General features: G+C 42.5%; 1 protein-coding gene across 1 annotated transcript in view; it reads left to right on the top strand.

Annotated features, from left to right (window-relative positions):
- CHCHD2 (coiled-coil-helix-coiled-coil-helix domain containing 2) overlaps positions 1-2,272 on the top strand; it is a 41,578-nt gene extending 39,306 nt beyond the window's left edge. The window contains exon 4 of the mRNA XM_075334225.1: positions 2,044-2,272. Coding sequence (XP_075190340.1) covers positions 2,044-2,051 — 8 coding nt within the window. The 3' untranslated portion in view covers positions 2,052-2,272. The remainder of the gene's footprint in view (positions 1-2,043) is intronic.
- The last annotated feature ends 9,880 nt before the right edge of the window (positions 2,273-12,152 follow it).

Raw genomic sequence — 12,152 nt, forward strand, 5'->3', positions numbered from 1 at the left:
AAAATAGCAAGTATGGCAATTATATTCCTCTTTTTGGCATTTAATATACTGTTTAAATCTGGAATTATTTGCACACTAATATTAAGGGTTTTTTTTGTTTTTTTATATTAATTTCCTTATTTGTGAAACATGAAAAACTTTTTATATTTTTATTTTACGTTATTAGCCATTACAGGAGACTTGAACTGGTAGTTGTTTAATCACCCATACAATACCACAGAATGTCAGTATATGGAGAATTCATGGTTCTCATGGAAAGTCCGGCCTGTGGCTGAGTTTAAGGGAGCAAGTCGACAGTTACAGGGACCTTCAGTAGGCCACCGTCTGCTATATTAGCCCGCTTCCCCACAATCAAGTTGTGCGTGTGGGGGGGGGGGGGGGTTTGATGGGTGCTTCTGTACATAAACTTCACCACTTAAGTCTTAAATTTCTCTATTGGAGACTGACGGCGACATTTAAATGTATCAACTAGTGCGATCTAAGCTAGCTCAAGTCACTGTAGTTCCTGGCATCTGCCTTGTGTCAAGTAGGATCATTAATTTATCAAACTATGAAAGTGCGTCCTAGGTCACTAACCCCTTCACGACCAGCTGATTTGGTGCTTTACGGTTTCTTTTTGCCATTCTTTTTCCGAGAGGCATACATTTTTTTTATTTTTCAGTCAATATGGTCATGTGAGGGCTCGTTTTTTGCAGAACAAGCTGTACTTTTAAATGAAACCATGAGTTTTACCATATAGTGTACTGGAAACAGCACTATTGTTTTTGATATTTTAGTCACTGTGTTCCCTATATGGTAAAACTGATGTGTGGTTGTGATGCCTGAGGTCGGTGTGGGTTCGTAGACACCAAACGTGTATAGGTTTACTTTTATCTAAGGTGTTAAAAAATAAAAATATATATATATATATATATATATTTTTATTTTTTAACACCTTAGATAAAAGTAAACCTATACACGTTTGGTGTCTACGAATATATATATATATCTCAGAAGTTGGTCTAAAAAAAAGTGGCGTATGCGCAGTTTTCTGCGACCCATAGCATTCTCATTTTTCGTGATCTATGCCTGACAGCTTATTTTTTGCCTCTCGAGCTATCAGTTTTAATGATACCATTTTTGCACATATGCTACGTTTTGATCGCCTGTTATTACACTTAGCGCAAAATTTGTGAGACCAAAAAAGTAATTTTGGCGTTTGGAATTTTTTTGCCGCTACGCAGTTTACTAATCAGGTTAATTGATTTATATTTTCATAGATTGAGCGTTTCTGAATGCGGCGGTACCAAGTGTGTGTATTTATTTTTTTTTACCCTTTAATTTTCAATAAGGTGAAAGGAGGGTGGTTTCAACTTTTTTATTTTTTTTTTCAATTTTTTTAAAACTTTTATTTTTTTTGTTTTACTAGGGGACCATAGCAATCAGCAGTCTGATCGGTGTTGCATTTCTCTTGATCAGAGCAGCACCACTCAGACTGGGAGAAATGATCATCTCTTGTAACAGGCACTCAGCTGTTTCTTACAGGACCTGAACCATGTGAGCACAGGAGTCATCACATGACCCTGTGCTACCATGACATTACTGGATCCACGTGATCACATCATGTGACTTCCGATATCGGCCTGTGAGTAAAGTTATAGTGCGATCGCTATTATAATGGCGCTGTCACATATTGACAGCGCCATTTAAGGATAACCAGGGTAACCAGGCTGTGTATGGTGGCTCAGTGCTTGGTTGGCACTGTTGCTTTCCAGTCGTGGGGTCCTGCATTCAAATCCCACCAAGGACAACATCTGTAAGAAGTTTGTATGTTATGCCTATGTTTGTGGCTGTCCTTTTGGATTCTCCGGTTTCCTCCCACACTCGAAAAACAAACTGATAAAGAATGTAGATTGTGAGCCCCAATGGGGACAGTGATGATGTGTGTAAAGTGCTGTGGAATATAATGGTGCTATATAAGTCAAATCAGTAAAATAACTGCACTTTTTTATGTTTAGAAAGTTAATTGTCTCCATTTTTATACATTTGTTTTGTTTGTTGCAGGTTTATAATGAACATTTGCTTTGACAGAAGAATATTTTTGAATAGAATTAGTTGGGCCTGAAGAATTAAAGAGATGACCAAGACACCGCACACTTAATGGAGTAATTATTTAGAAAGTATTATGTCTGAATGTCTGTTATTGATAGAGATATGAAATGCAGCATGAAAGATCTCTGGCAGGATGTATCTTACTTTTTTTTCTATTTAAATAAACTCATTTTGTTCTTGATCATATGTCTTAAATAATTTTTTGTGGAAAATCATAATGTTAATTGACAAAGAAAAGTAAAGCTATAATAGAACAGGTGAGCTGCGTGTTAGAGATCTACAGTATAGAGGTGTTATATATATATATAATATATATTTTATTTATATATATATATATATATATATATATTCGAGGATCATGTTTCCCCATAAATAAGCCCTAGCAGGAAGTTTCGGCGCAAGGCTTAAATATAAGGCCTACTCAGAAAATAAGCCCTATATAGTATCAAAGAAATCTGGCACTCACACAGGGGAGTACGTGATAATAAATGCTTTAATTCAACGCAGTGTGTAAATGATAGGTGACGTTTCGGTCAAAGATTAGTCCTTCATCAGAATCACACTATAAGAATACAAAAAAAATAAAAATATGTATAATATATAAACATGTGAAAATATATATTCTCAAATAACATCTGAATGAAATGGTATACATGATCATCCATCAATATGAACAGAATATAGGCCAGAGTAACATATCTAGTGATTACAGCAGATGTATGTATAGGGACATACTCCTTGTCAGGGACAATAATAAACAGGTAACACACCTTGGGTAAAGGATGTTATTAAAGAAGGAATGGAACAAATCTATACCATTTCAATCGGATGTTATTTGTGAATATATATTTTCACATGTTTATATATTATACATTTTTCTTTTTTGTATTCTTAGTTGATTCTGATGAAGGTCTAATCTTTGACCAAAACGTCACCAATCATTTACACACTGTTGAATTAAAGCATTTATTATCACGTACTCCCCTGTCTGAGTGCCGGATTTCTTTGCTACTGTATTAAGGATTTGCACCCTATTCAGGCACCTCTATATGCACAGTGCCGTATCTTCCTCTGTTTATGGAAATAAGCCCTAGTTCCAGTTAAATAATGAAGTGACCAAGCAGCTAAAAAAAAAAAAAAAAGTTAAAGAATACTGCAGGACACTTTATTATAGAAAGCATGCAGCCCCCAAAAGAGAGAAGAAAGAAGACCCCGCAATCAAACTCACCAGACCCCCAATGGGAGGACCTGCGGTGGAACACACACACACACACACATGCACATGCGCACACACACACACACATACATACACACATATACACACACACACACACATATCAGATCACACTCTCACCACATCCAGTGATTCCTATTGCTTCCGGCTGGGGAACCTGGGACGCAGTGGAAAGTGAGAATCTGCGGTGGAATGCATCAGTACGTTACACCACAGGTCCTCAACACTCCACTGCATTGCGTCTCAGGTTTCCCCGCCGGAACCAATAGGTATCACAGGATGTGGCGAGTGTGTGATCTGATGTGTGTAAATGCCGGCCATAAGCAGAGGACCGCTATGGAGCATTCCTTTTGGGAGCACCTGCAGAGGATTGCAGGAGGACCTGTGAGCGATGCAGATGTCTGGGTTCTGCTAAGTATGATTCTCCTGGGGAAGTTTGCCTTTTTGGGGGGTAAACTTGCCACCAACCCGTGTTTCTCTGAGAATAAGCCCTATCCAGAAAATAAGACCTAGCACATTTTTCGGGGCAAAAATTGATGGTGTCATGTTTTCAGGGAAACACAGTATTCATACATACTTTTTGGGCTTTTTTTTTATTCATTTATCCTTGATTGTTGCATTGTGACCTCCAGAGCACTCCATGAAATGCTGAAGCTGCCTGCAGGCCACAAATCACCGGGGAGCGACACGGGAAAAAGATGAAAACCGTGGAAGGAGAGGGTAAGAGAGTGCAGGGGACTTATATTTAAAGCACCACTCTAGCGGTGAAATAAAAAAAAAATTAAACCCGCTGGCGCGGTGCTTTTTAAATGATTTGTTTTAATTGCAGCATGTGTATACAATTGTTTGTGTGATATTGCATAGGCAGGTAAGAAGTTTCTGGGAGCTTGGCAGAGATTTTCAGATTTTGTCAAAACCTACATGCTAGATGTTAGATGAGTGTCTTCCAGCTGGTAGCCCCTTGAGTTTTTAAACTGTGGCAGCAGGTCTTCAGTCACACAGTTAAAAAAAAAAAAAAAAAAAAAAACATTCCATAAAGCTCAACAGTGGGTTGTGTATGTATAATGTAGGCCATTCCTCTCGAGCCAAAACAAAAAACGTTCCAGTCTAGGCTAAGAAATTAGGCTCCTGACTCCCTCTCTGTTGACTTTCCAAACTGGACACCCACTTTAAGCCGAACTGTTTTAGAGGAGGCACTATTCATTTGGTCAGCAGGTGGCAGTTTCACACAGACCAGACTCCTTCAGTGATTATCGAGGAAGTGAAGAGGTGGATTGAAGAAGATGGCAAACAAGACAGAGGCAAAAGTTCTACCTTGGCTCAGACTCTGCTGCGAGCGTGATCCGAGTGTCGTTCACTGTGCTCTGATTCTCTCACATGCGAGACTCTGATCACAGGTGCGGAAGAGAAATTAATGTCGCCACATTCTCCACTGTCTGTCTCTGTGTATATCGGACTGCACTCAGATGTCATCCAAGCCTTTTGTGTACATAGAAAAAGTCTTAAGCCGGAGTCACACTTGCGAAACTCACATCGGCATCAACCTTCACGCCCGCACACTCCCCTGACAGGAGCATGTCGGCTGCATGTATGTCTATGCAGCTGAGACGCTCCTGTCTGGATATTGTGCAGGGTGATGCCAATGCGAGACTCGTGCCAGTCACTTGCAAGTGTTACTCCGGCCTTTAGATCTTTGAGAATATTTTTGGTTCGTATATAAACGTTTTGGATCTCAGAATATAATGATAAAAGAGAAATCAGTTAGGGGTAAACCGTGTAACTGCATCTATGCAGATTTTCACAAGTATGGAGGGAGCCCAGAAGCTGAGCTCCCTCCACACCCGATAGATGCCAGTTACATTACATAGCCACTATTTAGCAGCTGGAGCTGAGCTGCAATCACTGCTGTTAACCAGTTAGATGCCACTGTCAGTCTTCTGTTAGCGGCATTTAAATGATGTGGGGTGATTTTAAATCATGTCCCCCTCTTTCACCACCCATTAAAAATAACAAAAATGAAAAATAAACATATTTGTTATCAATGAGTCCAGAGAAGTTTGGTTTATCTAAATATAAAATTCATGAACCAATACGGGAAATGCCATAAAGAAAAAAAATGTTTTGATGCAATGTTACACTTCTCCAAAAATAAAGTTATCGAATTTACTCCAAAGATTGTCAATGGGACACGTGAGCTTAGGACACAGGAAAAACAAGCCCTCACACATCTCCATCCATAAAAAAATAAAAGCGTTATTGGTCTTGGAAAATAAAGACAAATCAAAGTCTGGGGGTTTTTTTCCCAACAAATGTTTTTTGTCAAAACTTTTAGTAAAAAAAAAATAAAAATACACGTTTGGTATTAATGACTTAATTCTTCCAGATATCCCACACAGTCTGAAGAGAACTGTACCAAAAAAATAACTTTTCAGGAAGTGCAGGGATAGAGGACTTGGGTAAAGTTGTGTTCTGATTAAGCTGCCTTTGAGCCTGTTTGGGATATCTGGAAGAATGATTGTCCTGAGAAGAAAGGGTGCGCGCTACCATGAGACCTGTCTGCCAGCAGTAAAGCATCCTGAGACCATTCGTGTGGGGGGTTCCTTTTCATCCAAGGGAGAGGGTGGACTCCCAATTTTGCCTAAGAACACTGCCATAAATAAAAAATGGTATTGAAACATTCAGGTCTTTGTCATGCTGGAAGACCCAGCCACAATCCATCTGTAATGTTCTTACTGAGGGAAGTAGGTTCTTGGCCAAAATCTCGTGATACATGACCCCATCCATCCTCCCTTCAATACGGTGAAGTTGTCCTGTCCCCTTTGCGGAAAAGCAACCCCAAAATTTGATTCCACCCCTATGATTCACGGTTGGGACGATGTTTGTGGGGTTGTACTCATCCGGCGAGTGGAGTTGATACCAAAAAGTTCTATTTTGAACTCATCTGACCACATGACCTTCTCCAATGCCTCCTCAGGATCATCCAGATGGTCACTGGCAAATTTCAAATATGTCTGGATACGTGATGGCGTGAGCAGGGAGACCTTGCGTGCCCCGCAGGATTTTAATCAATGACTGCGTTGTGTTACGAATTGTAATCTTTAAGACTGTGGTCCCAGCTCTCTTCAGGTCATTGACCAGGTCCTCCCGTGTCGTTCTGGGCTGATTCTTTACCTTTCTCAGAATCATACTTGCCACACGAGGCGAGATCTTGGATTGACAGTCATCTTGTATTTCTTCCATTTTCTAATAATTTTAATATTTATAACTAATAATTATAATAAAATGCATTATGAATTATTTAAAATCATAATATAATGGGATTTTCTGGATTTTTGGGGGATTCTGTCATAGTTGAAATGTACCTACGATAAAAATTACAACCTCTCAATTCTTTGTAGGTGGGAAAACTTGCAAAATCGGCAGTGTATCAAATACACTGTATCATTATAATTGTTCATTTTTAATACCTAAAAATCAGTAATTTTTTTATTCCCGAATGTCACATGGATGATGCACACCCTGATGGCCACACGGATAGTCAAAAAGGATTGAGCCACACGTGCAGTTTTGTAAATCTGGTGTTGTCACAAGCTTCGAGTGACTGCAAAAGACCTGCGGCAATATTTGGTGGCAGGTACGAAGGTTTCAGTTTGCATAAGGCACATACTAAACATTCAAGTTCTCCATGTCTAGACTCCATGACGTACACTACTTCTGACTGGGAAGCACAGGAGTCTGCTCCAACATGCTCAAACCACATAAAGTTTTATGATTCTGTTCTGTTTCTGATTAAATAAAGCTGGAACTTTTCAGTCCTATGAATCAGCAGTTGTCTGAAGGCAGAGGAATGAAGCTTGTGCTAAAAAAGATCACCCTTCCTAGAGTGAATCCTGGTGGGGGCTCAGACTGCGATGATCTGGAGCTCCTATAAGATGGGAGTAATCAAGTGTCCAGCATTAAATGTCTAGATGGTAGTTATAAACGACCATCATATATATTATGATGTGACAGTAAGTATCAATAGGTGGAATAGTCCAAATTATGACATCATGTGCCTATGGGTGATTCATCAGGTATTAGTGACCAGAATAATAAAGGATTGTAATATCCTACCTATACAAACGCACATAAGCACAGTGAGTGATATCAGAAGTAAAGACTAGTTCAATGAACTGCAGCATATTCAGAACAAGTCATCAGGTACTGATAGGTAGTAAAAGGATTAAGTATCCTGCACAAACAAATGGTGTCAGAGGTAAAGACTAGTTCAATACACTGCAGCATGTTTAGGGCGAGTCATCAGATACCAATAGGTAGTAAAAGGATTAAGTATCCTGCATAATCACCCATAGAAGAGAAATCAGATGGTCAGAATGCTGGGCACAATGACAGATAAGCCGACCCGTCCTGCTCGCGTGTATCACCTAGGCAGCTTCTTCAGCAGAATATTCTATTCTGCTGAAGAAGCTGCCTAAAACCAAAAACACATGAAAAACTGCACCTTGCGCACAAGGCCTTAGTTTCCCAGCTCCTCAAAAAGTTAGAGAAAATGCCAGCTGTGTCTTCTTTTAAAACCCCTTATCTTTTATTAATCATCACGCAACATGAAAAACATCACAAATGCTTGTTAAATGGCTGACTTGTTTTGTCAGTGAACATCCGTTTTCATAGTCCTATTACTCATGAGCATATTTGTACATCCGAAATGTAGCATATGGGATCTTTTTCATGTTGCATGAAGATTTATATGGCACAGAATTTTTAACAGCAGAAACAGACTGCATTTTTTCTTATCTTAGGCTATGTGCGCACGTTGCGTATTTGCATGCATGCGTCCTGCGTCCCCAGCATAATCTATGAAGATTATGCAGGACACGTGCGCATGTGGCGTATTAGAGCGCAGCGCTTCGGCTACTGTCAGAAGCGCGCGTTCTAAGAAGTGACAGGTCACATATTCCGTGCGCTCTGCATGCATCCCCCGATCTGTCTCTGGGAGGGGCTGCACTCAGAGCGCATGGAATCGGCTTTTTTTTTTTTCATTACGGACTCTTTCTGCAGCGATTTGAAGCGCATGTGTGCTGTTTAAATCGCAGAAATTTCTGCAGGGACAGAACGCAACGTGGGCACATAGCCTTAGGCCCTGTGCGCACTGGAAAATGGAATTTTCTTTAGAAAATTCTGCAGGGCTTGAAAGATTACCGCACCCGCGGAAAAAAAAATGCGGCACACCACACCCAAAAACCGCATGTGGTTTGCTGCAGTTTTACCGCGGTATTGCTCGCGGTTTTGCCGCATGCGGGTTGGTACATGTGCTTTAATGCATTCAATGCAATAAAGCACATTGAAAAAAAAAATAAATAAATAAATTTCCTTCTGAGATAGATAGCAGACAGATAAATAGATAAATAGACAGAAGAATAGATAGGATAGATAGAGGGATAGATAGACTCCCTGTGAGCACACGCTGAATTTCTCCTGAGCGGTAATGTGTGTTCACATTACCGGCCATGGGAAATGCCCTGTGGTTACCTCTGCTGTCTCGTTGCGAGGCTGCATTCAGCAGTGTCAATTGCGGCTGGATGCAAGCATCGGAGGACGTGGATTACGCCGGAGCTGTGTGTTTCGGGGGGGGGGGGGGGGGGGGGGGTTAATAAAGAGGTGAACCAGGGGCTTTTTTGTTTTATTTAAAATAAAGGATTTTTCGGTGTGTGTGTTTTTTCACTTTAATTACAGGTTGATCATGTCAGCTGTCACACAGACGCTGCCATGATTAAGCCTGAACTTAGTGGCGGCGATCCGCTGCCATTAACTCCTTATATTACCCTGATTGCCACCGCATCACGGCAACAGGAAGAGCCGGGGACACTCCGGGACTGCCGCATAATGGATGCGACAGTCCTGGGGCAGCTGCAGGCTAATATTCTCGGCTGCGGGAGGGGGGGGCATTAACCCTGCCCCTCGCCCTCCCCAGCCTGAGAATACCGGGCCGCCGCTGTGTGCTTACCTCGGCTTGACGGTAAAAATACGGCGGAGCCCACGTGGGTTTTTTTTTTTCTTTCTATATGTCCGTTTGCTTTCTATGTGTATTCTACATGTCTGTGTGTGAGTGTGATGTGTGTTCTATGTCTGTGATGTGTGTGTTTACTCTCTTCTCCGCTTCCTCTTCCTGTCATAATGACATCACTTCCCTGCAAAACCGCAGGGCAACGATGAAAATTACTGCAGGTAAACCGCAAAATACCGCAGGGAATAACGCAGGAAAACGCCATGAACCGCACAGAATTAGCTGCCTGCGTTATTCCCTGCGGGATTTCACGATTACATGGCAGTCAATGGAGTGAAATCCCAAGTGCGGAAAAGAAGTGGCATGCAATTGTTTTTGCTGTGGGAATCTCGCAGCAAATCATGCAGCTGTCAAAATCCGCATAGTGCGCACAGCATTTTTTTTTTCCCATAGGTTTTGCTGGTGAATCACTGCAGAGATGTTATGAACATAACATGCATTGAAACATGCAGCAAAACCGCAGGAAATCCGCGGCAAAAAACGGCAAGTGCGCACAGGGCCTTACTCCTCAAAGTCCATTAAGGCTTAGTGTCAAAAGACGTTTTGTAAGATTCTGTACTAAAAGCCAAAGTCACCTGAATTGATCCCCATAGAAAATCTCCAGTGGGATTAGAAAGAGGCTGTTAAAACACAAGCTCAATAATATTAGTGAACTTGGGACCATTGCCCATGAGGGATGACCTAAGATTTCTCAGAAATGCTGCAGAAGCTGATGTCTGCCTATGTATCACGTTTGCAGCAGGTCACAACAGCCAAACAGGCTGTGGGTATTCCACACAGTCTATTGTTTGCTTCTCATTTGCAGTTTTAATGTTTTCTAATGGGAGATTAGTAGTGATGAGTGAGCCCTACGATGCTCGGGTGCTCTGTACTCGAAACAGGAATTTTGATGCTTGTTAATTGAGTACAGTGGAAGTCTATGGGGAATTCGAGCATTTTCCTGATGACGATCGAGTTCTCTATAAGGGTACTTTCACACTTGCGTTTATTTCCTTCCGTTACAATCCGCCCTTTTGGAAAACAGCGGAATCCGTTAACGGATTCCGCTGTTTCCCATAGACTTGTATGGGTGACGGATTGTACTAAAAGGACCTGCGTTGCTTCCGCTGGGCGACGCTCCGTTGCTTCCGCCCAGCGGGAGGAACGCAGCATGTAACGTTGTTTTGAGCAGCGGAATCCTCTGGATCTCACTGCGCATGCTCTCTTTTTTTTTTTTTTTTAAATCAAACTTTATATTTTGGCTCGCGGTGGCCGAACGTTCAGCTGAGCGCCCGGCCGTCGACAAGCGACAGCGCTCAGCTGAACGACCGGCCGCCAGCATGCCCGGGCGCCGGCCCGCTGGCATGCCCGGCCGCCGGCAAGTGACAGCGCTCAGCTGATCACCCGGCGGTCGGCTGCAGGGAGCGATCAGCTGATCACCCGGCAGCCGGCAAGTGACAGCGCTCAGCTGATCACCCGGCGGTCGGCTGCAGGGAGCGATCAGCTGATCACCCGGCGGCCGGCTACTGGGAGTGATCAGCTGATCACTCGGCGGCTGGCTGCAGGGAGCGATCAGCTGATCACCCGGCGGCCGGCAAGTGACAGCGCTCAGCTGATCACCGGCGGTCGGCTGCAGGGAGCGATCAGCTGATCACCCGGCTGCCGGCTACTGGGAGCGATCAGCTGATCACCCGGCGGCTGGCTGCAGGGAGCGATCAGCTGATCGTTCACAATAGTCTGCCGCTGGTAAAACTGTAAAAAAAATTTAAAAAAAAATCAAAACGAATTGCGTTGTTTTGCAGCATTCGTTGCATCCGTTGTGCCACTATATGCAACACATCCGTTGCATCTGTTACACAACGCAATGCAACAGATACCGTTCAATGCAAGTGTGAAACTACTTGGTTAATGAGTTGAGCCCGGTCAATCGCCAAAATTCTCATTACGAGTACCGAGCAAGTAGTGATGGCAGTGCTCGCTCATCACTAGAACTTAGGCTTCCAAAAGCATTTGGGATTGCCCTGGCTGCACTGCGGTTTGCCTTATCATCTGAGTAAAGGTTTATTGTTAATTATCTGTTGGGGAACTATTGATTATACAAATCCCTAATATTCTTTTACGTTGTTCCCTAGACCAATGTCAATTCTAGAAATGAAGATATTTGTCTTAATAAGGCCAGGATCAGATGACTGTAGAAATTATTGACATTTTCAGTGTGACTGGGACCGCATTCAGCTCCATATTCTTCTCCGAACCGCAGGAGCTGCCTGTTCCCTTCTGTAAAACATTGGTCAGTGTGTTGTCCGTGGGTAGACCGTTGCGCACACGGATGTGTTAACCCAAACTAAATGTAGGTTACAATTCATAAGAAACAATGGAGAATAAAAAGCCTGGCCTTCTGAATTTCTCTGTGCGGCCTGTACACAATACAAGGATTATTACCTGTATACTGACACTTAGGTAGCGCCACTCCTTACTTATTTACTTTTCCCTGGGCTTTAAATTCATCTGTGTCTCTCCCGGCATTCAGTCTTCATGTGCATTTTTTGGTAAGTAGCAGAGATTTCCTTCTTTCACAGCCTGGCAAGTCCTGCAATGCAGCAGCTAGCATAGCCTGTAATGGCAGACAGGTACAGCATGTTTTGGAGTGTTTTCTAGTCTGCATTGCCGCTCACCTTAGCCTAGGTCACACATGTTGCTCTGACTACATGACGGGCACATAGGCGGTTCAGCAGCAGCACACGCTGGGGCTTGGGAGTGCTGGGCTTATTCCAGGATGAATAG

Source organism: Anomaloglossus baeobatrachus, chromosome 2 (genome assembly GCF_048569485.1).
Source record: "Anomaloglossus baeobatrachus isolate aAnoBae1 chromosome 2, aAnoBae1.hap1, whole genome shotgun sequence".
Classification (NCBI taxonomy): Eukaryota; Metazoa; Chordata; class Amphibia; order Anura; family Aromobatidae; genus Anomaloglossus; species Anomaloglossus baeobatrachus.